A 27,830-nucleotide genomic window follows, 5' to 3' on the forward strand; every position below is an offset into this window, starting at 1 on the left:
GCGCCACAACTATTGAGCCTGCACTCTAGAGCCCACAAGCCACAACTACTGAAGCCTGCACGCCTAGAGCCTGTGCTCCACAACAAGAGAAGCCACTGCAATGAGATGCCTGTGCACCGCAACAGAGTAGCTCCCACTTGCCACAACTAGAGAAAGCCCGCATGCAGCAACAAAGACCCAACGCAGCCAAAAATAAATAAATAAATAAATTTATTTTTAAAAAGATTAATATACAAGGGTCAGTTGCTTTCTTATCTACCAGCAACAGGACTTCTGGTTTCTAGTTCCACATGTGAGGAGGCTGGAAGTCACCACTCTGTCCTGAACACCTTTTTTTCAACTCTTCTGAGCAAATACCTAGGAAGAGAATTACTGGGTCACATGGTAATTCTATGTTTATCCTGTTAAGGAACCACCAAACTGGTTTCCACAGCAGCTGCACCATTTTGCACCTCTAGGAATGTATGAGGGTTCCAATTTCTCCACATCCTCACCAACACTTATTTTCTGTTTTGGGGGTTTTGGCTTCTTTTTTAATGGTTGTCCTAATGGGTGAGAGATGGTATCTCATGGTGGTTTTGATTTGTATTTCTCTAATGACTAATGATGTTAAGCATCTTTTTATGTGCTTGTTAGCCATTTATATATCTTCTTTGGAGAAATGTCTTTTCAAGTTCTTTGCCCATTTTCTTTTTTTTTTTTTTAAGATTATCATTTTTTAAAATTTTATTTTTTGGCTATGTTGGGTCTTCACTGCTGCACACGGGCTTTCTCCAGTTGCTGTGAGCGGGGGCTACTCTTTGTTGTGGTGGGTGGGCTTCTCATTGAGGTGGCTTCTCTTGTTGCAGAGCACAGGCTCTAGGCGTGCGGGCTTTGGCAGTTGTGGCGCACAGGTTCTAGGGCTCACGGGCTCTAGAGCACAGGCTCAGTAGTTGTGGTGCATGGGCTTAGTTGCTCCACGGCATGTGGGATCTTCCTGGGCCAGGGATCGAACCCGTGTCCCCTGCATCGGTAGGCAGATTCTTAACCACTGCACCACCAGGGAAGTTCCTTTGCCCATTTTCTAATTGGGTTTTTCCTTTCTGTCGTTAAGTGGTAAGAGCTCTTTGTATACTGTGGATAACAGACCCTTACAAGATATATGATTTTAAAATGTTTCCTCCCATTCTGTGGGTTTTCTTTCCCCTCTCTTGACAGTCCTCTTTGATGCACCAAAGCTTTAAATTTTGATGAAGTCCAGTTTATCTACTGAATTCTTTTCTTGCTTGCTTGTGCTTTTGGTGCTCTATCTAGAAACCATTGTCAAATCCAAGGTCATGACAATTTACCTGTTTTCTTCTATGAGTTTTATGGTTTTACTCTTACATTTAGGTCTTTGATCCATTTTGAGTTAATTTTTCTATATGTATGGTATGAGGTAAGAATCCAACTTCATTCTTTTGCATGTGTATATTCTGTTGTCCCAGCATCATTCGTTCAAGAAATTACTGTCTCCCCATCCAATGGTCTTGGCATTCTTGTGAAAAATCAATTGCCCATGAATGTATGGGTTTATTTCTGGGCACTTAATTCTATTCCACTGATTTGAATGTCTATTCTTATGCCAGTAGCACAGTCTAGATTACTGTAGCTCTGTAAGTAAGTTTTGAAATCAGAAGTGTGCATCCTCCAACTTTGTTCTTTTTCAAGATTGGCTATTTAGGACCCCCTGCAATTTCATATGAACTTCAAGTTTTTCCATTTCTGCAAAAAAGGCTATTGGGATTTTGGCAGGTATTACACTGATCTGTAGATTGCTTGGGGGGAGTACTGCTATCTTAACAATATTAAGTGGAAGATGACTTAATTTTAACATCAAAATTATGAGTGGAATTATCAACTTTATTAAGGAGAATGCTGTTCTGCAGTTGAGGTCAGTACGTCTGCGTGCAATCTCCCCTCAAACTCACCTAGCAAAATTAACAGAAGTATATATCCCACAATGGCAGCAGTGGTAGACAGAAATGCAGCATAACCTAGAATGACTTTTGTACACTTTGACATGTGAAACAGTCATTTCCCCTCTGGATTTCAACAATTTTGGCAGTGTAGGAAACAGGATTATACAACAGTAAATAAAAGTTTATATGACCAAAGAACTGAGAATATAGACACCTCTTCCCTTGTTCAATCTGCCCTCTCCCCAGCCCCTGCCAAGATAAATAAGAGGCAGCTGGGCAGGTTTTGGTTTTGTAATTTATAACCAAACCACAGACCTGGGAAAAGGGCCTTTCACTTCTTCCACAGAACTGTTTAAAACATTAACTCTGTGGAAGATGCCAGAAGTTTCCAAAAAGAAAATATTCCAGGAGGGTAATGAAGTGATAATCATAGCATATTCAACCTTTGCCTGTTTCCCCTGGACCCCAAATCTACTCCTATGGGCTTCTATGGGCTTGAAAAATAGAGCCTCCACTTGGAATAACACTCTTTACATTGTGTCTAAATTTTTCCACACACTTCTGCATCTATTCTCTTTCTGAAAAACTATGTAAAGTTTATCAAACATAAGGACAATTCCGACCTTTTAATATATTAAATGTTCCTTCATGTCCCTGGCTTTAGTGTTTTGGCAGGGAAGTTCTGCCACAAATGCTGGCGGGGAGCAAACATGCAGTATTCCCACTGAAATAACATGGACTCGATAACATTGTTTTTGGATATTGTCCCTCAGCTTAGTCACACTGGGTGACTCCTGTAATTCCAGTGGAAGAGTGTGAACCTCAGAGCTTCTGCTGGAGCTAAGTCACAATTGGGTCCAGGTCAAGGGGGCTCCCATGGTTCACCTTGGGTCAAAGAGAAAGCTGCCCCAGAACTTTGTTCCTTGAAGGGAGGAATCATGTCTAACTCTAAATTCCAATCAGCCCTCACTCAGCTTTTGGCATCTCTTTTATATTTAGCCTATAGGATTTGCTCAGTAGGTATTGGCTAAATGTAGTGACCATCAGTCTCTAACTTACAGACCATCAGAATCATCTGTGAAAAAACTTTCAAAAGACACAGGCTGGGAACACTACCCAAGATTTATTTAGCAGGTCTAAGGGTGGTGTCCAAGTATTCCAGTTTAAAATATTCCACAGGTAAATCAGTTGAGAAGCTAAGGTTTAAGGAACACTCCCCTCTCTAAACTACACTTCAATAACTCATTTTGCTTAAAATGGCCAGATTGAGCAGGTGACAGAGGGGAGAAAGGGAGCAGTTTTCTTCCCCAGGCTTCTAAGAGATTTAAATCCTAAATTAGAGAAAAATATGCATCACCTTCACAACTGTCCTTCACATCATCCCAGCCATGTCCCCATGCATTAATCAATTTTTTGTACTGTACTGTATGATGTTTTGACATCTTAAAAATCTCGCTGGTGGGGAAAGACTAACCTTCCCAGGACTAGCTAATTCCCAAAGATAGTAATCAATTTACTTGGGAGCAGCCTCTCACATGCGCACTCATCAATTCCTTTATCTCCCACAGATGAAGTCAATATTGCCCCTGCCCTGAATCATCCCAGGCCAGGTACCAGGCAACTAGGGACCATCCCTGTAGCCCAAAGCCCACCCTAATTACTCAAACTAGCTAGTCCTAAACTGTTTACCTTGCCCTGCCTTGCCTTTTTCAGTGAATAAGACTCCAACCTAGGCTTTCCCCTCATTCCTGCTTCTGCCTCCTGACCAAAACCTTCCCTGTGTGGCATGGCATGCCCTCTTCTCTCTGGAAATGTAATACATTTTTCTTTCAATGGCACTGGCTTCTCCGTGTTCTCACCCAGTCACTTCTTATAAATTAATATCCCACTGGTACAGATGAGACACTCCACCGCTACCACTCTTGTACTGTCTACTTAGCTAATCCAGTTGGAAACCATATTACAAACTAACTTAGGTTTCCAAAACCAGAGAGCAAGTAACACCTCCTAGCACCTTCATACACAGAAAGTTCTTCGAAGTCCTATTAGCATTTGAAACTCAACACTCAGAACTAAATGCTGTATGACCCAGCAATCAGTCTTAGGTATATACCCAAGAGAACAAAAACACAAACACTCATACACGAATGTTCACATGACCATTAGCTGTGATAGCCAAAACGCGGAAACAGTCCAAATGTCCATCAACTGATAAATGGATAAATAAAATGTTGTATATCCATAAAGGGGAATATTACCCTATCATTAATAGAACTGAAGAATTGATTCATGCTACATGGATGACATTCAAAAACATTACATTACATAAAAACATTACATTAAGTAAAAGCCAGACAGAAGGAGACATATTGTACAATACTGTAAGGTCCGTTGGCCCGGGTGAAAGGAGGCCCGGGGGGTAAGAGAAAACATCGACCAGTATGAGGAAGGAGAGGCATTGCGACATAACGACCTCACCTGTTCTGGGAATCAACAAGAGACTCTTAACTTTCCGCCCAGAAAACAATGGGGCTGACGGGAAGGGAAAATGGGCTTACGCCCCACAACAGACCAACCAACACCTGGCCCTGCTGTATTCTCACCAAATAAGGAATTACCCTGTATAGCAACCCCCCACCCGCAAACCACCCTTCCCTTACACCCCAATAAAAATCTCCCACGCCCAGGACTGGGCGCGACTTCTCTGGCCCCTTTCTCTCGGACCAGTGAACCTCGCCCCAGAGCGCTCCCTAATAAAGCTCACTTGAAGCTTTCCTCTGTTTCGCGGTGCCGTTTGTTAAGATCCGACCTTACACGATACCATTTATATAAAATATACAGAATAGGCAAATCCATAGAAACAGAAAGTAGATTGGTGGTTGCCAGAGGGAGTAAGGGGGAATGAGGAGTAACTGCTCAGGGGTACAGAGATTTCTATTTGGGGTTATAAAATGTTCTGGAATTAGATTGTGATGATGGTTGCAAAACCTTGTGAATATACTAATAACCAACACTTTAAGAGAGTGAATTTTAAAATATGTAAATTATATCTTAAGGAAAAAAAGCTAAATGTATTAGCTCCCTTCCAAAACTACTCTTTCTCCTATGTTCATTATTTCAGTAACTAGGACCACGTTCTACTCAGATGCTCGGGCCAGAAACCTATAACTTTTTTTTTTCTAAAAACCTACAAATGTTAACAACTAATTAGGTAACGGCAATTCAAACGTCTTAATATCTCTCCCTTCCCCCACTCCAACTCCTAATTCAGGCCGCGCTCATTTCTCGCCTCCATTACAGCAGCTTCCTAATGGGCCTCCTGGCCTCCGGGCTTGCCTCTCCAGATCAATTTTTACATTGCAACTAGAACCTCCTTTACAAACAAAATCTTTACCGGCTCCCAATGACCCCAGGTTAAAGTTAGAACCTTTAGTAGATTTATAAAGTCTCTCAGACTTCAGCCCGCGGCGAACCTCTCCGGCTTCACGTTCCCCTCACGCCCGGACAGCCTGCACCTGGCAGCCTGGAGAGGGTGGGTATCGCCTAGGCCCCGGCCCACATTGGGCGACCCGCCCTCCAGGCCTCAACCTGCTCGCAAGCGTCTCGGGAAGGAAGATCTTCCCTCACCCGCCACCCCCTGCCCCCAGCTCTGGCGCCTCCGTTTACCCGTCGGCTCTTCAGGCAGGTACGCTCTGAGGGGCCGCCAATGAATCCGCATACATTTCCTGTGTGAACTGTGGTGCACCCAAATTTCAACTTAAAACTGCGGCGGAGCCCTAAACTCACCCCAACTCTTCCTCAACACTTAGTAGACTTTGCCAAACGCCGTCTAGAAACGCAGCCACATGGCCCCCGGGCGCCGCGCTCCGCCTAGTCCCGCCCCGCGCGATGTGGGCAGGCTCTCTGCCGCTCACCCCGGCCCCGGAGGAGTATGGGAAGCGAGCCTTGTGGATCGCTCTGCGCCTGCGCAGACGCAATTCGCCGCCGGGGCGCCAAGTGGCGCATGCGCAGGCGCATTGGTCTCCGTTGAGAAGGTGCTGCGGTGGTGCCGGAGGTAGGAGGAGCCGGGCTTTGGGGCCGGGAGTCTGCACCCGGGAGAGGCGGTACAGCCACCTCGGGCCTTTCTCGCTCTTCTGAGGGCGAAGAGGCTTTCTCGCTCGCCGCCAGCCGCGGTTAGAGGCAGGACCCGGGCTTGGGTGGAGGAGCCCAGGGCTGTCTGAACGGAAGAGGGGTTGGGGGGGGTCCGGATACCTACGGGGCATAGCCCGGGGGTCTGACTAGCGATCGGAATTCGCCGTCTGTCTTTATAGCTGCCAGAGTCCTTGGCAGCCCTTCCCCAGGTGACAACCCGTGTGTTGGGCGAGGCGGGGGGTCAGCTCCGCACCTGCCCATTCTTTTTTTCAGCGTCTGCGGTGAGCCCGGCCGCGGTAGGTACAAAGCTGAGTAGGCACAGTCCCCAGACCTCTGGAAAATTGCCGTCTCGTAGGATCCATTACTTCCTTCAGCAGATACTGATTGAGCACCTATAGGAGATGCACCGTTTTAAAGTAGTATCGGCAGAGATGTGGCGACTCAGGGCAGTGTGGAGGGTGGAGTTTGTTCTAGCTCCGACATCCAACGGTTTGCTTGGCCTAACGTCCCAGGCGCTCGGACACGGATTCTCCCTGCAGTCTTCTCTCTCACCACTTTCCTCTTCGCTCCCTATTGTACCAAACTATTTGCAGTTAATTAATTCAACAGATAACTATCGAGCACTTATTACAAGTCATGCACCTTGTCAGCCAAAGAGAATACAAAATAGAGATGAGTGTGTGCCCTCCTGAAGTTTTGAGCTTAGTAGGGGACAGATAACAAGTAAATGAATAAAAATATAAGAACTGATGCCCTGGAACCACACTGCCTGGATTTGATCCCAGCCCTGCCACTTGAAAAGCTGTGTCAACTTGAGTCAGTTCCTCATTCTTGTGCCTGGTTCCTTGCTGTAAAGAAAGGGCATCAATAGATTGTACCCAGTAAAGTTGTAAGTATTAAACGAGTTAGACTTGTAAAGCACTTGGGACCACTGCCTGCATACAGTAAGCATTCAATAAATCTATTACATGTGATTATAACTTGTGATAAGTACCATTGTGAAAATAGTGTGTAATGATAGAAAATAATGGAAGCGGAGAGGGTTCCCTTAGATAAAAGACGGAGAGCAAGCTTCTCTAAGGAGATGTAAGATGAGAATGAGCCAGCCATGCAAAGTAGATTTTAGGTATGTGTGTCTGCCCAGCTTTGGAAAACTAGGTGATTAATTGGATTACTTGGACAGTGGAGATTTCATTATGGTATTTGAAATGAACTTTCTACCACTGGGTTATTCAGTTTTGATTTCTGAACTCCACTAAACTGCACCAATATAAATAATCATGCCCATAAGGCCCAACCTTTGCATATGAGGAGCATTCTAGTCACCTGAGTTAGAAGAGTTGCTGGGGTGCGAGAATGGATGAAAAGTGACCTATTTCTGATTTGGAAAAATTGGTTTTATCAGTGAAAGAGAGCCTGCTATGTTCCTATCTTTTGTTTCTTTGTGAGCGTTCAAGTGCATATTCTCTCTTTTTCTCTCTCATTACATTGCTTGCTGATAGAGCCTCTGAGAGCTGGAGGCCTTGGACCAGCACAGGCCTAAGAGATAGTTTTTCTGGATTCCGGGGCCATCTTGTTTCTGTGGTGACTGCTCTTCATGGGATTTATTCCCTAGGCTTCAATAAAACTATATTCTTCCAAGATGTACACATTTTTCTGCCTGTGGAAGAACATGCTTTGACAGGTTTTTAGATCCCTCTCCCCTGTTGTGTTGTGGTAGCCTGTAGGACAGTTAGTTTGTGCTAACCAGGCTATAGCTGATTATTTGACAGGGGTATTGTTCCTCTGGAGACTTTTCTCATACCCCACATGCTCTCGTACCTTCCTGGAAGAAATGGCATAAAATGACAATATCTGTCTAGTTACACTTAGATGCTTTTGGTTTTCCACGAGTGAAAAATTAAATGAATCAAATGTGCTTTATCACCGTGGAGATCTTGGAGAATCACCTGAGCACCAAGGTCACATGTACTCTCTCTCAGAGGCATCTACTGGACAACAGAAGCTCTCAGCTGTGAACTTTAATAAAGGTAAGCTTTAAACGTGCTGTTTAACACAGGTTCAATTTGAAGAAAGACATTTTAAATCATTATGGCAGGGGGAGCAGTACTTCCTGCTCAATTGTGCAGACTCTTCAGGTACCTCAGTGAGAAGTAGAGAGAAGCCATAATGAAGCTGCGAGCGCGAACGAGGCCTGGCTAGGCTCACACTCGGGTTCACTTTCTCATCTGTCCACATGCCCCCAGATTGACCCTCACTCCTCCGAATACCAGCCTGAAAGCCTTCAAACCCGTCAGATGATGGATGAGTCAGACGATGACTTTAAGGAACTCTGTGCCAGCTTTTTCCAAAGGGTGAAAAAGAATGGCCCCAAGGAAGTGTCGGGGGAAAGGAAGACACAAAAGGCCTCAAACAGCATCCAGATAAGAAGCAAACTGAAAAGGACCAAACCACCTGCTTCCAAGAGCAAAACCCTTCAAGGCCCCGCTGAGAGGAAAACTCGCTCTGGCAGCCAGGTCCTGCGGACTCAAAAGCAAGGGGCACCCAAGTGGCCAGAGAGTGAACCGGCTCCCCCTGAAAATGGGGGAGGCGTGCATGCTTCTGCTGTGCTCCAGGACAGTGCATGGAGCACCCAGACAGGTAACCAGCTGAAACAGCTGCCAAAACTTTTCCAGAGAGGAAACCAGAGGTGATTTGTACTATTTTAAACCAGGGGTCGGAAAACTTTCTGAAAAGGGCCAGCTAGTAAATTTTTTTGGCTTTGCAGGCTGTACAGTCTCTGTCGCAAACTACTCAACTCCCTATGACAGTATGTAATAGAATGGGCTGTGTTCCAGCAAAACTTCACTTAACAAAAACAGGCAGCCAGCCCGAGGACCGTAGTTTGCCAACTCCTGTTTTAAACAATAGTCATAAAAAATATAACCCGTGTGAATTTTCTACATGATATATTTGGGACCCTCTTCTCTTTCAGTTTCCTATTAATGTTTACATCACGCAGTTGACATGAGTTACATGAACATGAATATAATGCTGCTTCTCTCACTTCCTTTTTTTTTTTTTTCTCTCACTTTCTTGAGTTCATTCCAAAGTGGTTAAGTTGCAGTGGGCCAGCCAATTTGGTTAGGCTGCTGAAAGGTAGAACGAGGGTGCCGTGTGGGTTTGAGTCCCAGGAGAATATTCTTGTCCTTCCTTTCTCCTCCAAACACCTTTTATTCTTTGCTTTTTCTTCTTCTTCTTTTTTTTTTTTTTTGGTTTGTTCGTTTAAAGCAGCTTTCTTATCCTGCTGCCCTTGGTGTACTAAACCATATGCTTAGCATACATTCTTCATGCAGAACTGAAAACCAGCCTTGCATATATAATACAGTACAAGATCTTTGGGCTCCTGAGTTCTGTTTCTAAATTCTTCTCACCTTCACTTCCTGATCTTAAATAATATGTGGTCAGCATGACCTCCCAGTGCAGTGGTGGTAAAGAAACTGTTGTAAGGCTTCGTTAATGTTGCTGAAACATTACTGGTCCTTCATGCTCCCTTTGAGAGTCTAGTGAAAGCTATGCTTGATTTCCCCCAGAACACTGCACCCCCGAACACACCTGCAAAATTGACATATAACTTCAGGGGCTTCGTGGATCCCCCCCGGAGGTCATCTACAGACACCAAGTTAAAGGAAAACTTCTGACCTAGAAAGATATGTGTTTGTCATTAATATTTCTTTAATAACAGCTTTATAGGGATACAATTCACATTCTATAAAATTTACCCTTTTAAAGTGTATGGCTCAGTGATTTTAGTATATTCACAGAGTTGTGCAGCCATCCCCCCTACTTAATTTTAGAACATGTTCACCACCTCAGAAATAAACCCCATGTTCAATAGCAGTTACTCCCCATGCCCCCTCCTGTCATAGATATTTATGACAGGCGTATTTATATTACCACAAACAGTGAGGTTACCAAAAAACAATCAGTACTATTCACACTTAAGAGTTAAACCTAGGGCTTCCCTGGTGGCCCAGTGGTTGAGAGTCCGCCTGCCAATGCAGGGGACACGGGTTCGTGCCTCGGTCTAGCGGCTGGGCCCGTGAGCCATGGCCACTGAGCCTGCGTGTCCGGAGCCTGTGCTCTGCAACGGGAGAGGCCACAACAGTGAGAGGCCCGCATACCGGAAAAAAAAAAAGACTTAAACCTAAACTAGTCAGTAAAGCACCCCTTTGAAACTTGAGGTATTTGAAACTTTGGAAGAGTCTTTGGTTCCTCCGGCTAGAACTGACGCATATGAATGTTTTCCTCCTTGCCAGAGGCCGCTCCTGACAGCCGCTCCCAGCCCCCTCCTTCCTGTCTGACTGCGATGGTGCCCAGTCCCTCCAAACCCCGGGCGGCAGAGCTGGTGCTACAGCGAATGCAGCAGTTCAAGAGAGCAGACCCCGAGCGTTTGAAACATGGTTCAGAAGGGTGCTCCCTAGAGGCTGCACTTGAAGAAAACGTCCCAAAGGGCCCTCAAGAGATGATGGCAGGGAACGGTATGATGGGAGTCCTCTGTCTTCCCAACAGGGTTGACTTTCGGGGAAGGGAGTCAGGAAGGAGCCCGTGTTCATTGCGTCTCTGCTGGGGGTGGCGCTCTACCTTTGCCACTCTGTCTCGCCAGAGAACAGAGGGTCCCTTGGGTCATTTCTCACTTAGCTTCTTTGACAAGGTACCACTTCTTCTTTTTTTAATTTTGACTTTTTATTACAAAATTTTCCCATTCATAAAAGTCAGAAAAATATATTAAAATGAAGTCCCTATGCCCTCAACCTATATTTAACAATTGTCAACATTTTGCCATACATTTTTTTATGTCTCTATAAATATACGTTTCTTCTGTACCATATGAAAGCAAGTTATAGACATCATGATGCTTCACTCCTAGATTCTCCTATATAATCACAATACCATAAACACAAGTGATTCCATAACACTGCCTGGTATCAGTTCACATTCAGATTTCCCTGGTTGTCCCAAGGATAGCTTCTGTAGCTGGACTCCTTCCCTTTCTGAATGAGGATTTGTCACACACGTGTGGCTGTGGCTCAGTAGTCTCTCTGGTCTAGACTGTAGACCAGTCCCCTTGTCTTGTCCTTGTTTTTTCACAATACTAACTTCTTGAAAAGTCCAGGACAATTGTCTTTGAAAATTCCCCCCTTTCTGGATTTGCTTGTTTCCTCCTGCTGTCATTTAACCTTTTCCTGCAGGGAAGTGCCGTGCACTGCATGTTACACCACCTCTTGAGGCTTGTAATGTCAGGTGGTACTACACTTTATCCCCTAAACAATAGGAGTTTTCATCCCTGGTGAAAATATACAAAAGGAAAAGAAATAGAAAGAAACTGTATTGACAGACTTATGGCTAGTGAATACATAGTCTCCTGGTACTGTACCTGCAGATTTCACCTCAGGATTACTGAGGATTCTCAGGCTACCCCAAAGGTCCATGCAGGTGACATAGCGATGTGACATCTGCTGTGGCGTTGGTCCTTGGTCTACGTGGCACCGAGGGGTGCAGAGGAGTCACTCAGCCAGTGCGTAAGCCCAGCACCTGCCGTACATGCGACTCAGTTGTTTCCATAAATCATCACATCATACCCAGGAATACTCAGGAGAGATAAACCATTTCTTTGTTTAAAAAAAACATAGGACCAAAACTTTTCTGGCTTTGTTCTCAGGGCATATCCCTCATGAGTGCCGAGGGTCTGCTCCAGCAACGTCAGATGTGACAGAGGGCCACAGCAGTGGGCATGACCACCTTGAGAGCCATCTCAAGATTAGAGTCAGTCCATCCTCTGGTCTGATGCAGAGAAAAACCGAGAATGGCATTTCACTCTGACCTGGTTCTTCTAGGATGGGCAAGAAAAAGTCAGAGTAGTAGGAAAGGTTGAGCTTTGAAGAGAAAACTTAGATTTTTTGGAATAGAAGCCTTATAAACCTGGAATGCCCAGGGTTGCTGACTTTAGCAGAGATGGGAAAAGAAAGGCAAGTTCTTTAGTACCTTGATGCTCAGAGAATGGTCCTGGACCAGCAGCATCAGCCTCGCCTTGGAGTTGTCAGAAATGCAGAATCTCAGGCTCCACCTGGGCCCCCAGAGTGCCAGCCTCCGGACCTGCATTTTAACCAGCCTTCTGGGGGTCCCTGTACCTGTTAAAGTTTAACGAGTACCCTTCTCAGGGACCCACTAGGTGTCCAGTCTCCCTGGATGGGGCCATGCATGAGCCAAGTGGTGCCAGGTCTGGATTCCTCACGATACGCCCAGTGTCCGTGCTCCTCGACATCTGAGGATAAGCTGGTCCTCATGGGTCCTTGTGCCTCCACAGGGTCTGGGCCCAGGCTCCCTGCCACAGAGAGCGACGCTGCAGTGGCCTTGGCCCTCCAGCATGAGTTTGGGCTAGAACGGGCATCCGCACACAACGACAGCCTGGAGGAGAAGGGGTTGTTCTTTTGCCAGATCTGTCAAAAGAACCTCTCGGCTATGACCGTGACACGGAGGGAGCAGCACGTGAACCGGTAGGAGCAGCTCGGCCGTCACCTGTCTGCGGTCACCTCTCCCGTGGGTGTGACCAGCTCCGGGGCTCCTGTGGCCATGGTGGGAATCTTGAGATAGTACCTCAGTATCAATCTGTCCTTGCTTTTCTTTTTAAACAGCTTTATTGAGATATAATTCGTATACCATACAATTCACCCATTTAAAGTGAACAATAAAATCATGTTTACTTAATATATTGACAGAGTTGTGCAGCCATCACCACAATTTTTTTTTCCTGTAAATTTATTTATTTATTTATTTTTGGCTGCGTTGGGTCATTGTTGCTGTGCATGGGCTTTCTCCAGTTGCAGTGAGCAGGGGCTACTCTTTGTTGTGGTGCACGGGCTTCTCATTGCGGTGGCTTCTCTTGTTGCAGAGCATGAGCTCTGGACATGCGGGCTTCAGTAGTTGTGGCACATGGGCTCAGTAGTTGTGGCTCGCGGGCTCTAGAGCACAGGCTCAGTAGTTGCGGCACACGGGCTTAGTTGCTCCGCGGCATGTGGGATCTTCCCAGACCAGGGCTCGAACCCGTGTCCCCTGCATTGGCAGGCGGATTCTTAACCACTGTGCCACCAGGGAAGTCCCCACAGTCAATTTTATAATATCTCGTCACCCCCAAAAGAAACCCCAGACCCATTAAGCAGGCACCCCCATTTCCCTCTTTTCTTCAGCCCCTGGCAACCACTGATCTGCCTTATGTCTCTGTGGATTTGCCCGTTCAGGACATAAGTGGACTCACACAATATATGGCCTTTTGTGTCTGGCTTCCTTCGCTCAGCAGAGTGTTGGCAAGGGTCATCCATGTTGTAGCTGTGTCAGTGCTTTTCTCCTTTTTAAGGTTAGATAATATTCCACTGTATGGATGGACCACATCTCATTTATTCATTCATCCGTTGGTGGACATTTGTCTCCGCCTTTTGGGTTTTATGAATAGAGCTGCTGTGAACATGCTTTCCATGTATTTGCTTAAGTATCTGTTGTTGTTTTTTTTAATGTATTTATTTATTTTGGGTGTGTGGGCTCTTCGTTGTGGCACTTGGGCTTCTCTAGTTGCAGCACGCGGGCCTAGTTGCGGCATGTGGGATCTTAGTTCCCCAGCCAGGGATGGAACCCAGGCCCCCTGCATTGGGACCACCAGGGAAGTCCCTTGAGTATCTGCTTTCAGCTCTTTGGGGCATATACTTAGGAGTAGAATCACTGTGCCATATGGTTACTCCCATGACTCTATGTTTAGTGTATCCTTGCTTTCTTCAGACACCTTTGCTAACAGAAACCTGAATTCAATGTCTGGAGGCTGACTGTAGGCTTTGTGGAGGGATCAGCTCAGGGGGAGCAGGCTTTGTCCCACAGCACGTCCACGCTGACATGAATCCCTATCTACGATCATATTACCAGGGAGGGTGGTTCTTCTACCTTTGCTGTCTTCCTCCAGGTGCTTGGACGAGGCTGAAAAGGCACTGAGACCTTCTGTGCCTCAGATCCCTGAATGCCCAATTTGCGGCAAGCCATTTCTCACCCCAAAGAGCAGAATCAGTCACTTGAAACAGTGTGCGGTGAAGATGGAGGTTGGCCCGCAGCTCCTGCTCCAGGCCGTGCGGCTGCAGACAGCTCAGCCCGAGGGGGTCTCTGGCACACTGGCATCAAGGTGAGTCAGATGAAAAGGAAGAAAAATCAAAGTACTCTGATTTGTTTAAAAAAAAAAAGAAAAAAGGCCTTTTGTAGTGTTGGAGGACAACAGAGCCTTCTCTGATTCTGGAGATTAAATATTTTGGGAGGAAATTGGGCATAGTCTCCACAGGGACTGAGGAGGGGACAGATCTCTATCGTCGGAGGCTTTGAAATGGACCAGTTGGATTGGACTGGTTTCCACGAGGGCCTTCCTGAGATTTTCCCATCCCCACCATCCTGAGCAGCTAAGAATTCGATAATTCTCTTCACCTCATCCATTTCGTGTGGGGTACAGCATGGCTTCCAGCTCAGTGTAGTCCGATTTTCATACTATTAATGTAAGACTACTCAGCATAGCTCAACAAGTTGATGAGACAGAACCATAGGCCTATTTTTTTGCATGAATTAAATGCTTAAGTGTTTGAATAGGAGGCCTTGCTGATACCCAGAAACAAGTGCTTGGCATGCAAACCACAGGCAAACAAGTGGCAGAGGGTTGCTTCCCTCCACATCGCCTCTGCCGCTGTGGATGCCTGGGTAGGTCCCAGTGTTACAGGGAACAGAGTAGCACGGGCCCTGGACTTCTGTAGGTTCGGGACTTCTTTCTCTCGGCAGCTCCTGAGGGCAAAGGGAAGGCTGAGGGCAGTGGCTCTGTTTGTTCCAGCCATTGCCTTGCACGCAGGTGACGGGCCTCTGAAGGGGGCCAGTGCTGAGACTGGGTGGTCGATTCTTAGCTGCAAGCCTGTCCATATTTTAGCACATCAACACTAGCATCACAGATTCAGAAGCCTTAAGTCCTTAGAATAGATGTCATCTAAGCTATTGCTTGCCTTTTGGCAGGACTAGACTGAAGCTGCCTACTCAGATAAAATATATCTGCTTTTTAAATACCTCCAAGAAGTGAGACAAGATGTGTGTGGGTCCTTCTGGAAGAAGGTAGAAAACCACAGCAAACGAAGAGCCTTGCCTGCCATACGGCCAAGCCCAGAGTGTTTTGACTCTGGGGCAGTCAGAGCTCCCCAGCCAGGGCACACATGCTGGTGAGAGCACCCCACTTGCTCCTGCACCCCTCGCGTGCTTTCACCTCAGCCCAGGCCCTGCCCGCTGGGCCGAGGTACAGTCTGCAGCAGCTGCCAGCAGGGCCTGTAGGTTAGGGTGGCTTCTTCCCCTCTTGGAGGCTGTGGTTATTGTGCAGGGTTCCCAGGAGTTTGGAACTGAATTAGGGCTCGCTGAGATCTCTGAGGTGATACCTGAGATTCCGGAGCCATCCCTGGCCCGGTGGAGAGCACGAGCTTTTACCCAAACCAGAGGTGCTTCCCGCACACTGCCCTGAGGTGCAGGGAAGGTGGTCCTGGGTCTGCAATCTACATCTGTCTCACCTTTACCTCCCACCTCTCGCCCAGACTGTTGGAATTCACCAGGCAGTGTAGGTTCTCTCCAGCCAGAAAGTCCTTTAAATATCCTCCAACCCAAATGACATGTTGCACGTTGATCTCTGAGTCAGCTGACCACATTGGTGGCCTAACCTGCAGGAGGGAAGGAATCTTTTCACGGCCAATGTGGCCGGGTCCGCCTCAGGGCATCTGAGGTATGGATGGGCAGAAGTGGGTGGAATCCGGGTAGCTGACTCCACCAGAAGGGTTTGGCCACGTCTGGGGTATGCGGGTGCTGCTGTCGGCTTTGTGTGTCTGCCAAGAACCCTGCTGGGCAGCATCGCCTGGAAGGACCCAGACCCTCCCGTGTCTGGACTGTGCTGAGCTCATGGCCCAGGGTCAGGCGAGCTCACGTGAGGCACAGAGTGAGCGCAGTGACTGAGTACAGAAGCCGTTGATGCTTCTGTCTGCACATTTATCCCTTTTCTCTCGCGCCCCCTGCCAAGGAGAAAGGGTGAGCCTTCTCAGGTCCAGTGGGGACCACCTCAGAACAGGAAGTGCTCGCATCTCTAGCCTCACTAACCTTTTGGTGTGGCTGCCTTTTAAGCCTCAGGGATCACGCTGGAGGTCTGAAGCGGAAGGGAGCCACTGCCAAGAAGGAGCCGCAGAAGAGGCGGAAGGTCGCCAAGCCCGAGGCACCGTCCGAGGACCTGCTGGTGGCCATGGCTCTGTCCCGGTCCGAGATGGAGCAGAAGGCTGTGCCGGCGGCACTCAGGCTGGGAAACGCTTTTTCTGAGAGGACGAGACCGGGAGCAGGTACGTGTGGTCAAGGGTGGTGCCGGGGGAGCCTCGCTGCACGGCAGCCGCTAAAGGAGCAGCTGGAGGCCTCGGGGGGAGGATGACTCCGTGTTGCTTCTGTTTAGCTCTAGAGAAGAAGAGTCGCAAGAAGAAAGCCCCCGTTACGCCCCCGCAGTTGTTAGTCCAGGACGTGGAGACCACAGGGAGACAGATGGAGGATCGCGTGGCCCAGCTCTTGGCAGAGGAGCTGGAGCTGTCTGGCACGCCACCGCTTCCTGCGAGCAGAATTTTTAAGGAAGAGCTGGAAAAGAGCAGGCGGGGTCTTCGACCACCTGTAGGAAAGCAGAACTTTCTGTGGGAGGGCAGCGCCCTGACCGGGGCCTGGGCTCTGGAATCCTTCTACACGGCCAGCCTGGTCCCTCCCCTGGTGCCCCAGCGGCCCGCCGAGGTGTGCTCCCTTCCGAGCTGGCACGGGTGGGCTCAGCAGAGAGGGTGGCAGCAGAAAGTTGGAGGAAGATGGGAGGGGGGGGAAGCCAAGGAGCATCGTGTGTGGTCTAGCGTGTTTTCTTTGCAGCAACCAGATGGTTCCCCTGGTAGGAACAGGGAGACCACTGGCTCCCAAGTGTGTTATGTTCCTGGAGAGTTTAAAATGCAGAGTCCCAGGGCCTTCTCCCGGACCGCGTATGACCTGCTTGTGATGGGGGGCAGGAACCAGACTGGCCTATGCAGGTGTCTGGAATTGGTACTCACCCGCTTGAAGCAATTCAAACGATACTAGGAGGGCGAGGGCCCTGGGAACCCTTCTGCAGATGTGGAGGCCACAGGCATGGCCTCTGCCGTGACAGACGAGCCTGCTGACAGGTGGCAATGGTGACAAGCTTCCCAGGGTCGCTCTGGGCTGGGGCTCACACCCTTGGGGAGCCTGCTGTGGTGGCCGCACGCTCACTCTGGCTCTCCCACTTCTTTCAGGGCCTCACACAGGAGCCCACGCTGCCACTGGAGCTGCCTGAGAAGCCAGAGCCTGGCGTGCAAACACCCCTTGCCGTCCATGGCACCCGCCCTGTGGGCCATAGCCCCCTGAGCCCAGCGCCCTCCGCCAGCCAGAGGGAGCATCAGGCCCTGCAGGACCTCCTGGACTTGGCAGGAGAGGGGCTGAGCGCCAGCCCGTGGCCCTGCAGTGGGGGCCCGGCCGGCTCAGGAGGCGCCACAGGTGAGACACTGGCCACTGGGGCCTGTTCTCCCTGGGACCAGGGCAGTGAGAGCTGCTCAGATCCGATGTTGCCAGGCTCATCCCCATGTGACAGGGAGAATGTAGTCTCACTAGGTGCTTTCATTTTTCCTCAAAGGTAAATGTGATTTAGGTGAGTTTGTCACAGTCTTCCTTCAACTTTGACCAAGGACAGAGCCTTTTGCCAGAACGAGTGGTCATGAGGGCTGATTTCAGCTCTTTCTCTCCCGAGTCCCTCTCTGTTGGGAGGGGGTGGTGGTGCAGGTGGCCTGTGGGCAGTTCGCTTTCCATGAAGACGTCCTTGGGTCAGCCCAGGTGATGCTCTTTCCCTGGTGGTTGATGTTGCCAGGAGGTGCTGTTCTTTTAACCTGCGAATCCTCCTCTCAGGAATGGACTTGTCGCCCAGCAGCCTTCCACTGACTGGGTTTGTCCTGCCAGACAAGGAGAAGTGCCTGGAGAGGAGCAGCCAGGCTTCGGTAAGAATGTCTGGCCCTGTCCCGGCTCCATCCACGGTCTTGGCCGAAGGGCTTGTTGTGTGTTCAGTGCTGCCAGCTCACTGCCAGCCTCTAGGCCCCTGCTCGAGTCCACTGATCCCCTTGACGGGCTTTGAACTGAGCGGGGCTTTGCCATGAGGCAGTTGTCCCTTTTGTTGCTGAACCCTGGGGCACCTCAGTAGCCCGGCCCTGGGAGCCTGCTCTGTCCTGGGGCCTGTGGAGGGTGCCTCACTTCAGCCAACGGCTCTGTGCATCCATCTCTCAAAGTTCCATTCACTCGTTCAGAACTTGCTGTGCCCTCATGTGTGAGTCCTGGAGGCCTCCAGCTAATAGTTTGTGTTCTGTGTTGGTGACGAATTGGGTTAGAAGCTGGGTTTTCCTTAGGGTGGGTGTCATCCCGTGAGTGCATTGGTATCAGCCAAGCACTTCTCACCAAGGTCTCCCTAGAGACGTGGCACGTGTCAGAGAGGGACACGGAGCTCCTCGGCCGGCCCCGTAACTGCTTGGGCTCAGGTCCCATCTGTCACGGCAGGCTAGGCTGGTAGCTTCCTGTGGGGCCGCACGCCGCCTGGCCCATGGAGCCCTCAGCAGGTGCTGATGCTGCCGTCAAGCACACCTCTCCATGGGCTGGGGCTCCCATTTAGGCCAGGGAATTGGGTGTGATGGAGATTTTTAGAAAGGACTGGGTTTTGCTGTTCTGTGTCCCTGAGGGCCTAAAGGTAACTTAAAGGTGGAGCCCAACATTGGACCTTGTAGGGAGCAGCACGAGGCCCTGACTGGCCACCTGCACCCCGTCAGTTGGGTGTGCACAGTTAGGTGGGCGACAGGCAGCAGTGGCCGCTCTCCCCCTGTCATTTCAGCTCGCCCGCAGTTTGCTGGTGGCCGACTTCGGTGCCATGGTCAACAACCCACACCTCAGCGACATCCAGTTTCAGATGGACGGTGGGGAGGTGCTTTATGCCCACAAGTTTGTGCTCTATGCCCGATGCCCACTTCTCATGCAGCACGTAAGTGTGCGGTCAGGCTGCCTCCCCACCCCCTTCCCTCCCCCCTCCTCTCCTCTTCTTCCCTCTGTGCCCTGCCTCTCCCTCTGTCTTCCTGCCCCCTTTCCTCCCCCAACCCCGGCTCTCCTCCCACTGCCCTGGAATGTTCTTCCTCTGTTGCCATCAAGGTTATGCTTCCATGGAGAAGACAGGTTTGAGGTCAGGAAGCTCTATGAGGAGATGAGCTTTGGGAAACATCAGATTTCTTGTTCTGTTGAATAAAAATCCTTTTCTCCCCAGAATTGTTTCCTTTTCCTCTATTTGCATAATTGTAAAGTGTTATAATCAACCTTGTTAAGCTCGATATACTGCGACATTTCTGTGCCATTGTGCATTTGACTTGAACATCGCATTGCAGGAATCCCAGAAACTGCTGTCAGTCTCATCAGAAAGTTCTAGTGCCTTTGATATGCCTGTCAAGAGGGGACTGACTGGGTTCTTGAGCATCTATCACTGACTTGATTTTGGAAACAGACAAGTTTTGTGGCCTAACCTGCAGAATTCCTGGCCAACTAAATGGAGCAATACCTGTCCTGGGACAAGCTCAGAGGCTCCCAGAACCTCCCTGAGGTCTGTTTCGCCCCAAGTCACAACTGTCCGATCGGTAACTCCTCTGCATGCGTTTCTCCCTCAGGTAAACAGTGAAGGCTTCTTTGCAATAGAAGATGGTGACATGAGGACCCAGCGCGTTCTGCTGAGTGACGTCAGCGCTGAGGCCGCCCGGGTGTTCCTGCGTTACCTCTATGCTGCGGACACTGCCCTTACTCCCCACCTGGCCCCTGACCTGAGCTCTCTGGCCCACAGGTCCGGATTGTTCTTCCCATTTACTTCACAGCTTTTGACATTAACTGACAAGGATTATCTGGTTGGTGGCCCGTGGGAAGGTCAGGGCTGAGTCCTTCCTGTACCTTTTAATCCCCCGTTTATACCCGGTGGTGACCTTGAACAGGGTGTATTGACTGGAAGTCTGGCCAGAATGAACACTTGCAGGAGAGCCAAGTGCCGGCTGAGGAGGGCCCCGTGGCTTTCGATTCCTGGGCGTGATGAGAGGGTGGTCCCAACCTCAGCCCCCAAACACTGCCACTCCTTGGTGGTTCTGCCACCAAAGCTGAACAACAGCTGTCCTTTCCCAAGTCCCAGAAAATGGAAGTGAGTGGGATGCTTGATCTAACTCCCATGAGTTTGCACCTACCTGGTTTGTCCACACCAGTATGTCAGGAGAGGTGGCAGGTAGCTCAGCAAAAATAGGTGTTTTACTTCCTGATAAGCCTCGAGGGCCTCTGGGATGAAACCTTGTTCATTTCTCAGGTGCATTATTGGGAAGGATGGGCTCAGCCTCTGGAGTTTCAAAGGTACCAATTAGACCACAGAGCCGTCAAGCAGGCGGCAGGCTGGTGTGGCCCTAGGCCTGGCTGACCCGTGACAGGTTTGGGTGTCCCGGTTTGCATCAGTCACAGCGCTTTGGGTGCTCTCCCGGTCACAGCACCACCCATCCCTGCCATCTCCCCTCAGCCTGCACTTGGGCCTGCACAGCAGGGTTAGTGGCCCTCCTTGAAGGCTCTGTTTCTAGAACTGAGCAGCCTGGGGCATAGCTGGGCATGAGCACGGGAACCGTCTCCGTAGGGGAGCAGGGGAAAGGCCAGGGTGAGTCATGGCCGTCCTCCCCGTGAGGGCTCCTGCCCCAAGCCTCCCGCACCTGGACACCCAGCTGCCGCCTCTGCGCAGGGTGGGGTGACGTATGGCTTTCCCATTGCAGGTTTGGCGTGACTGAGCTTGTTCACCTGTGCGAACAGGTGCCCGTCCTGATGGATGCAGAGGGTGGACAGCAGAAGGAGCAGGAAGACGAGGATTGTGAAAGCAGAGTGGAGACTTTCCAAGAACTCTTGCGGTCGGTGTGGCGGGGTGAGGAGGAGGAAGCAGAGGCTCTGCTGAAATCCGAGGGCCAAGAAGAAGACAGAGAAAAGGTGAATGAGGCAGAGATGGAAGAAATTTATGAATTTGCAGCTACTCAGCGAAAGCTGCTCCAGTGGGAGAAAGCTCCAGCGATGGAGGAAGAAGCTGACCAGCTCAGGGAGGACGGTCCAGTTTCTGGGGGAATCCTCACAAGCGTTCACAATAAAGAACAGTCAGAAAATGCAGAGCAGATGCAATCATCTGGGCAAGGAAGAGATGAGGCCCCAGACAAATGGAAAAACATGAGACAGTCCACACGCCTGTCCCCCGGGGACCAGGGTTTGGACCGGGAGGAGAACGCAGAGTCCCCAGAGGAAGCACTGGCTCTTCCCTACTCTTCCAGCCCTGCCCGGGGTCAGGCAGAGAAGCAGGAAAGCACCTTTTTGTGCTCAGTTGATGTTGATGAACAGTCCTTTTCATCGCCTCAAGCCGGATACCCTGAACCCTCCCAGATGACAAGTGATCGCAAGGAAGGAAACTGCACCGTATGGGAAAGGGAGATAGAGAGTTCCCATCCCCCTGCTCGCCAGCAGGCACCTCCCTCACACTCACCCTTCTTCCCATCACAGCCCCATCAAGGCAGGAGTCCCTGCCGGCCACATCTTCGTTCTCGTCACACCAGTGACCTGTCCCTGCCAACACCCCAGTTGCAGGGCACAGCTTCCAGGGTGGCCTCCCAGAACTCATCACTGAAGCCAAAGAGGGCCAGAAGCCTTCCCATGTCACATAAAGATCCAGGCCAGAAAGACAAGGAATGTAGTTCCGTGTTGGAACACAGAGGTAAAGGGGTCCTGATCTCCCCAGAAAAGTCACCACCCATGGATCTAACCCAGTCAGAACCTGGCTGCTTGAGTGCCAGGTCTCAGAACTCTCCTTCCAGCGTGAACAGAGAAGATGAGGTTATCCTTTTATTGGATTCAGATGAAGAGCTGGAGCTGGAACAAATCAAAATAAAGTCAGGTTTGAATGGTCCCTCGGAAGAAAGGAAAGTTCTTGAAGTTAGCACCAAGTCCTCTGAGCTGTTTTCCATCATCGACCTCGATGCAGAGCAGGAACCTTCCCAAAGCCCACCAGGAAGAGAGCCCACGCTACAGCAGGAGGTGGAGGGACCGCTGGGGAACCGGGGCTCTGTCGGGGGCAGAGGGACCCCCCAACTGTTCTGCGACCCCAAGATCAGTGGCGACGAGGACAGCACGACAGATACCTCGTGGCTGGTGCCTGCCACCCCACTGGCTAGCAGAAGCCGCGACTGTTCATCGCAGACCCAAATCACAGGCCTCAGGTCCAGGCCTTCAGCAGACCCACTGGCTCAGCCCAAGCCCAGGGCCCTGTTAGAGAACAGGGATGAACCGGAAGCCATGAGTAAGTTTTCGGTCATCGTGCCTCAGACATCATCCTCACTCCTGGGCCCTGTCGCTCCCGGAAGCCCTGACAGCAGAGGGCAGGTCTGCAGAAGCCCGTCCAGTCCCCACCCCAGATGCCACCAGTACTTTTCTCCTCTGGCTCCCCGTCCCAGCTCAGGAGGCCTCGCTGACCTCACTGGGCAGTTCCAGAGGCACCCGCCGCCTGCACCGAGCCCAGGGGTTCAGGCCACTGCGAGTGAAGTGGTGGAGGTTGAGGACAGTGAGGAGGAGCAGGAGGTGGCCTCCCGGAAGGCGAGCAACATCCCCCTGCCGGATAGTGACCCCCTGATTCCAGGCGACAATTGGTGTTGGCACGTGGAGCCCCTCTCACCAATTCCGATCGACCACCTGAACCTCGAGTGGACCGGCCCCCTGAGCACCAGTAGCCCTGGCAGTAGGGTGGAGGGGGCCCCGGACAGCGGTGACTGCCGCTCCCCAGCACTGCTGGGCACCACCCCCATCCGAGGAAGCTGCACTGGCCAGAGGAAGGCTCAAGAGAAATCCCCTGGGGCCGGGTCCCCTGGGAGCAGCAGGCTGAGCTTTCTGAACTCAGCTCTGTGGGAGGATTGGGATGGAGAAGAACAGAAGCCCCCAGAGGCTCTTCCTCTGCCCCAGACACCGAGCGCGGATGGAGCCCAGAAACTGCAAGAGTTACAGACGCCAAGTGAGTAGTGGGAGGGTGTAGTCTTTTACACTGTTTTACACTAAGGGGCGTGGAGGGTCGTAACGACAGCGCGGGGCAGTGATGCTAAAGGGCCTGCTGACCCGTGGCCAGCCCTCCCCTTGCCTGCCTGACCCCACTCCACGGTTGGGGAGGATCGGCCTGCTGTCAAACATATACTCCTTAGCCAGTAAGTCAGGGCTTCCTAAACCTGCCTGGATCCTGTGGCTCGCCTGGGTACTTGTTCAAGATCCCTGTCTGTGGCTCCGCTCCAGAATAGTGAACCAGCACCTCCCGAGAGGCTGTGATAGGCACCTCAGGTGCACCTTAAGAGCAAACGTGTGGTTCCTCAAGTAGTCAAACACAGAATTGCCATTACCACCAGGCAATTCCACTCCTACATATACATTCAAAGGATTTGAGGTCAGGACTCCTGTACACAAATGTTCACAGCAGCAATATTCACAACAGCCAAAAGGTGGAAACAACCCAAATGTCCATCAGCTGATAAGTGGATAAAGAAATGTGGTCCACACATACATACAGTGGAATATTATTCAGCCATATGAAGGAATAAAGCACTGACACAGATACAGCAGAATGAACCTTGAAAACATGCTGCTCAGTGAAAGAAGCCAGACACAAAAGGCCACCACGTATTATATGATTCCTTTTATATGAAACATTCAGATGGGCAAAGCCATAGAGACAGAAAGTAGATGAGTGATCACCAGGGGCTTGGGGGGAGGAGAACAGGGAGTGACGAGCATGGAACTTTCTTTGGGGGATGAAATGTTTTAGAACTAGAAAGATGTGGTGGTTGCACAACACTGAATGCTAAGTGCTACTGTTCACTTTAAAATTTTGTTATGTGAATTTCATCTCAATTAAAAGACCAGATGGGGTGAGTGTGGGAGGTCTGCTGTGAGCCTTATCGGCCCCACTGGTGGAGGGACCCCACTTCCCAGCTCATTTCAGTCACAGGGGAAAATCAAGGCCCCCGGTGTTGGTGTCGGCCCCTTGAGGTGCTGCTGCCCCACCGCTATCCCCTCCAGCTGGACTGATCCAGGGAGAGTCTGGGAAGGGACCAGGCGACACTGAGCCGTGACTGGTGACAAGGAAGCAGAGCCTATGGGCAGAGCATCTGCCTGTGTCCTGCCATTTCATGTCCCCCTAAAATCTTAGACCAGCTGGGCATCACTAACCAGTGCTTTCAGCCTTGAGTGGGCGTCAGAATGGCCTGCAGAGCTTCTTAAAACACACGTGGCCGGTCTCTACCCCAGAGCTGCTGCTTCAGGAGGTCTGCTGTGTAACCAAGATTTTGCATTTCTAACAAGTTCCCAGGTGGTGTGTGAGAACCGCTGCAGGAGACCTGAGGCCAGGGGACCTTAGTCAGAATCTGAGGGGAGATTCATGAGGGTCACAAACTCTCTGAAATGATATAAAGAATCTTGTGCATTTTTCACAAGACAGATCCTGTTGTTTTCATTGGCACCTCAAAGGACTCCATGCTCATAAACAGGATAAGAACCAAAGTCCAGATGTACTTAAGTTGTCCCTAAGTTGTCTTTAAAATACTGATTTTTTTTAATAACAGCATTATTGAGATGTTATTCACATATCATAAAATTCACCCTTTCAAATGTGCTATTCAATGGCTTTTAAGTACAGTATTCTACCACTGTCTAATTCCAGGATGTTTTCATCACCCCAAAATAAATCCCATCCCATTAGCAGTCGCCCCACTGCCCCTTCACCCCAGCCCCTGGCAACTGCCTACCTGCTTTCGAGCCCTTCACAGCATCAGCACCACATAAGCCCGTGGCCCTCACCGCGTGCTGTGTGATGCTTTCCAATGGGAAGATGTGACTCCAGAGTCAAACAGTGAAGGGTGGACATCACTGCTGTCCTGGAGCGAGGGCAGCATTTTTCTAAGTGACACTATCAGGGTCAGAAGAGGCAAATCCAGGGCCCTCGTGCTGAAACGTATGTTTCTTTTGTTCTACCCAGAAGGTGCTAACCGGAAGAAGAACTTGCCCCCCGAAGTGCCCATAACCCCAATGCCAAGGTATTCCATCATGGAGACCCCGGTGCTGAAGAAAGAACTGGACAGGTTGGTGTTGTTCTGGAAAGCTTGCTCTGAGCAGACCCTCCCTCCTGCACCTATGTCCAGGCTTAGTGAAGTGGGGAGCAGAACGGCACCCTGGGCTCTGGTGGCAGGAGCCTCTGGCTGGTGCGGGGCCGTGCGTGACTCCCAGCTCTCCACATACTGTTCCCCAGGTGACTTAGGGCCAAGAAATGACACTCCTCCAGGTCACCCATCAGGTGGCAGGTCTCCATGTGCCATGTGGATGGGAATGGTACCCTTGCCTTAACAGTCTGAGGAGGGAGAGCTGATTTTTTAAAAGAACATCAAAACTCACATTCCAATGAATTCTGCTGTTTGCCTTGGACACTGGGGAGGTCACTGCTACCACCATCACTCAGAACTCAGGGGGAATGGCCTTTCTGGAATATTCCTGAGTCAGCTCAGTGGGTATGCAGGATAGATACCGACCTCTGAATGCTCTTAAGTCAGGCATTTAAGATTCAGTTACATAAAGCCACTAGTTTAATTAGTTAATACCTGTTTGCTCTTTGCTGACGTTCATCTGTTTTCCCATTCAGGTTTGGGGTCCGCCCTCTGCCCAAACGCCAAATGGTCCTGAAACTGAAGGAGATATTCCAGTACACTCACCAGATACTGGAGTCAGACTCTGAGGAAGAGAGCCAGTCCTCACAGGTGCCCTTGGAGGCTCCTTGCAGCCAGACTTACACCACCAAGACCTCTAAGGCTTCAAGGGCAGCTGGCCGCACCCAGCTGGAGGCCACTTCTGGCTCCCTTCCCCAAAGGTCCAAGGGACCTGCTAAGACCAAGGGCCCCCAACATCAAAAGACACAGCCTGGTGGAAGGGTCCCTGCCCTGAGCACGTCACCAGCCAAGGAGGGCCCTCCAGGCCCTGATGGTGACACCCAGCTACCGGCCTCCCAGGAATCCATGGCCACCTCTGTAGACAGCAGTGACAGCTCCTGCAGCTCACAAAGGTAACCAGATGGAAGGACAGGGCCACATCCTCTCTCACAAGCAGGGCCAGCCTAGCACAGCTGCCCTCAGCATTAGATTCTGGCTGAGGGTGCGATCCCGCTCAGGCCGGCAGCTAGAGTGCCAGGGACACAGCAGCCTGGGGCTTCCTACTGCCCCGGGGGTCGTCCATGTGCCGGGCTCCGCAGGGGACAAAGAAACACACTCCTTCCCTCAAAGAGGCTCCTGGTCTCGGGGTGGAGGCCGGAAAGAAGGGGTGTTGCTAGGTGTTATTGTCTGGTTCTTTTCAGTTCTTCCTGTGACTTTGGAGCGGCCTTGGAGTCTGCAGGAGAAGATGAGGAGGACGAGGAGGGTGTCAGTGCTTCACAGGCGGCCATCCGGGTAGCGGCCACAGAGGAGGCCGTGAGGCATTACATCTGCTCCAAGCCAGCCCTCTACCGCAAGGTCCTGCTGTACCAGCCCTTGGAGCTGGCAGAGCTACAGGCCGAGCTGAAGCATCAAGGCATCCACGTGGCCACGGGGAAGCTGCTGGACTTCCTGGACACCCAGTGCATCACCTTCACCACAGCTGCCGCCCGCAAGGCGAAGCCTGAGAGGAAGAGACGGCAGCCCATGAGCAAGAAGACGGGGGTCAGAACCCGCGGGCCTGTCCCCCACCCCCAACCCCAGGCCATCAGCAGCCTGTGAGGGTCTGCAGCCCCCGTCAGCCAGCCAGCCAGGCCCCCACAGTGTTTCTGAGCTTTCTGACCATACCGCTCCCCCTGTGAATAACGGCAGCACCAACCCAGATCGGCTTCCTCTTGACCTCATATCCTAGAGTGGCCTTTAGAGTGTGTCATCTGCTGGATTTAGGGGCCCTGGCCCCTCCCTCCATTGGTGCCCACAGTTTGTCTCCCTTTAACCCCCTTGGGCCCCATGTGTTTCAGGAGGGGGTGGGCCACTGCCAGCTGGCCAGGGCAAGGCCTGATTCAGCTGCGTTTTCCGCTCTCTTTGCCCACTAGTCACAGGTGTCCGTGTCCTGAGGTGGATGTCTGGGTCCAGGCTGCCCCTGCCCATGTCTTCCTTCTCAGCACTTGGGCTGTAATCCCAGCCTCCACCAGCAGACCAGCTGTCCACAGGCCCTGAACTGCCAGGCCCCAGGTGCTCTGCTGGCCCAGCTGTCCTGCCCAGACACCTGTCATTGTCACCAGCAGTCTTTGAATTGGACAGTACAGAAGGCCCAGTACAGCTCTGAAGCCCCCCAAATAAGCATGTTCTTTGTTAACTGGTTCCACCAGTATGTGTTGTAGCCGCCTGTGGAGTGCAGGTGAGGGCTGGAAAAGAAGAAAAGTTTGGGTCTCTGTGTCCTTGTGAACGTCTTGTCTGTTTTAAATACAGTGCAGTTCGTTTTATATGATGTGCAATAAAAACAAAAAGGCTTTATAGAAACCTTCTGGATACTGTACTCTAGAAAATAACGAGGGAAACGGGCCGTGGGGAGGGGACCCACAGTGCCCCTGCT

General features: G+C 50.6%; 2 protein-coding genes across 3 annotated transcripts in view; one reads left to right on the forward strand and one right to left on the reverse strand.

The window, feature by feature from the left end:
• The window catches only part of DNASE1 (deoxyribonuclease 1), a 30,907-nt gene extending 25,076 nt beyond the window's left edge, over positions 1-5,831 (reverse strand). Inside the window, exon 1 of one of the 2 annotated variants that reach the window (XM_022594736.3) lies at positions 5,727-5,831. The gene's annotated coding sequence lies outside the window, so the exon portion shown is untranslated. Of the gene's footprint in view, positions 1-5,606 lie in introns of both variants that reach the window. The other variant, XM_022594735.3, reaches the window with a different exon arrangement.
• Positions 5,832-5,948: 117 nt separating this feature from the next.
• On the forward strand, positions 5,949-27,757 carry SLX4 (SLX4 structure-specific endonuclease subunit). The gene is made up of 15 exons (XM_089896250.1): positions 5,949-8,101; positions 8,318-8,711; positions 10,370-10,591; positions 12,418-12,607; positions 14,059-14,271; positions 16,275-16,483; positions 16,591-16,913; positions 17,435-17,675; positions 18,081-18,169; positions 19,048-19,194; positions 19,865-20,034; positions 20,987-23,250; positions 25,258-25,360; positions 25,915-26,331; positions 26,620-27,757. The coding sequence occupies exons 2-15, from the start codon at positions 8,369-8,371 to the stop codon at positions 27,014-27,016; spliced, it is 5,328 nt and encodes a 1,775-aa protein (XP_089752376.1). The 5' UTR covers positions 5,949-8,101; positions 8,318-8,368; the 3' UTR covers positions 27,017-27,757.
• The last annotated feature ends 73 nt before the right edge of the window (positions 27,758-27,830 follow it).

Source organism: Delphinapterus leucas, chromosome 15, assembly GCF_059928025.1.
Source record: "Delphinapterus leucas isolate spDelLeu-1000000601 "Yukka" chromosome 15, BTC_Dleu_Yukka2, whole genome shotgun sequence".
NCBI classification, from domain to species: domain Eukaryota; kingdom Metazoa; phylum Chordata; class Mammalia; order Artiodactyla; family Monodontidae; genus Delphinapterus; species Delphinapterus leucas.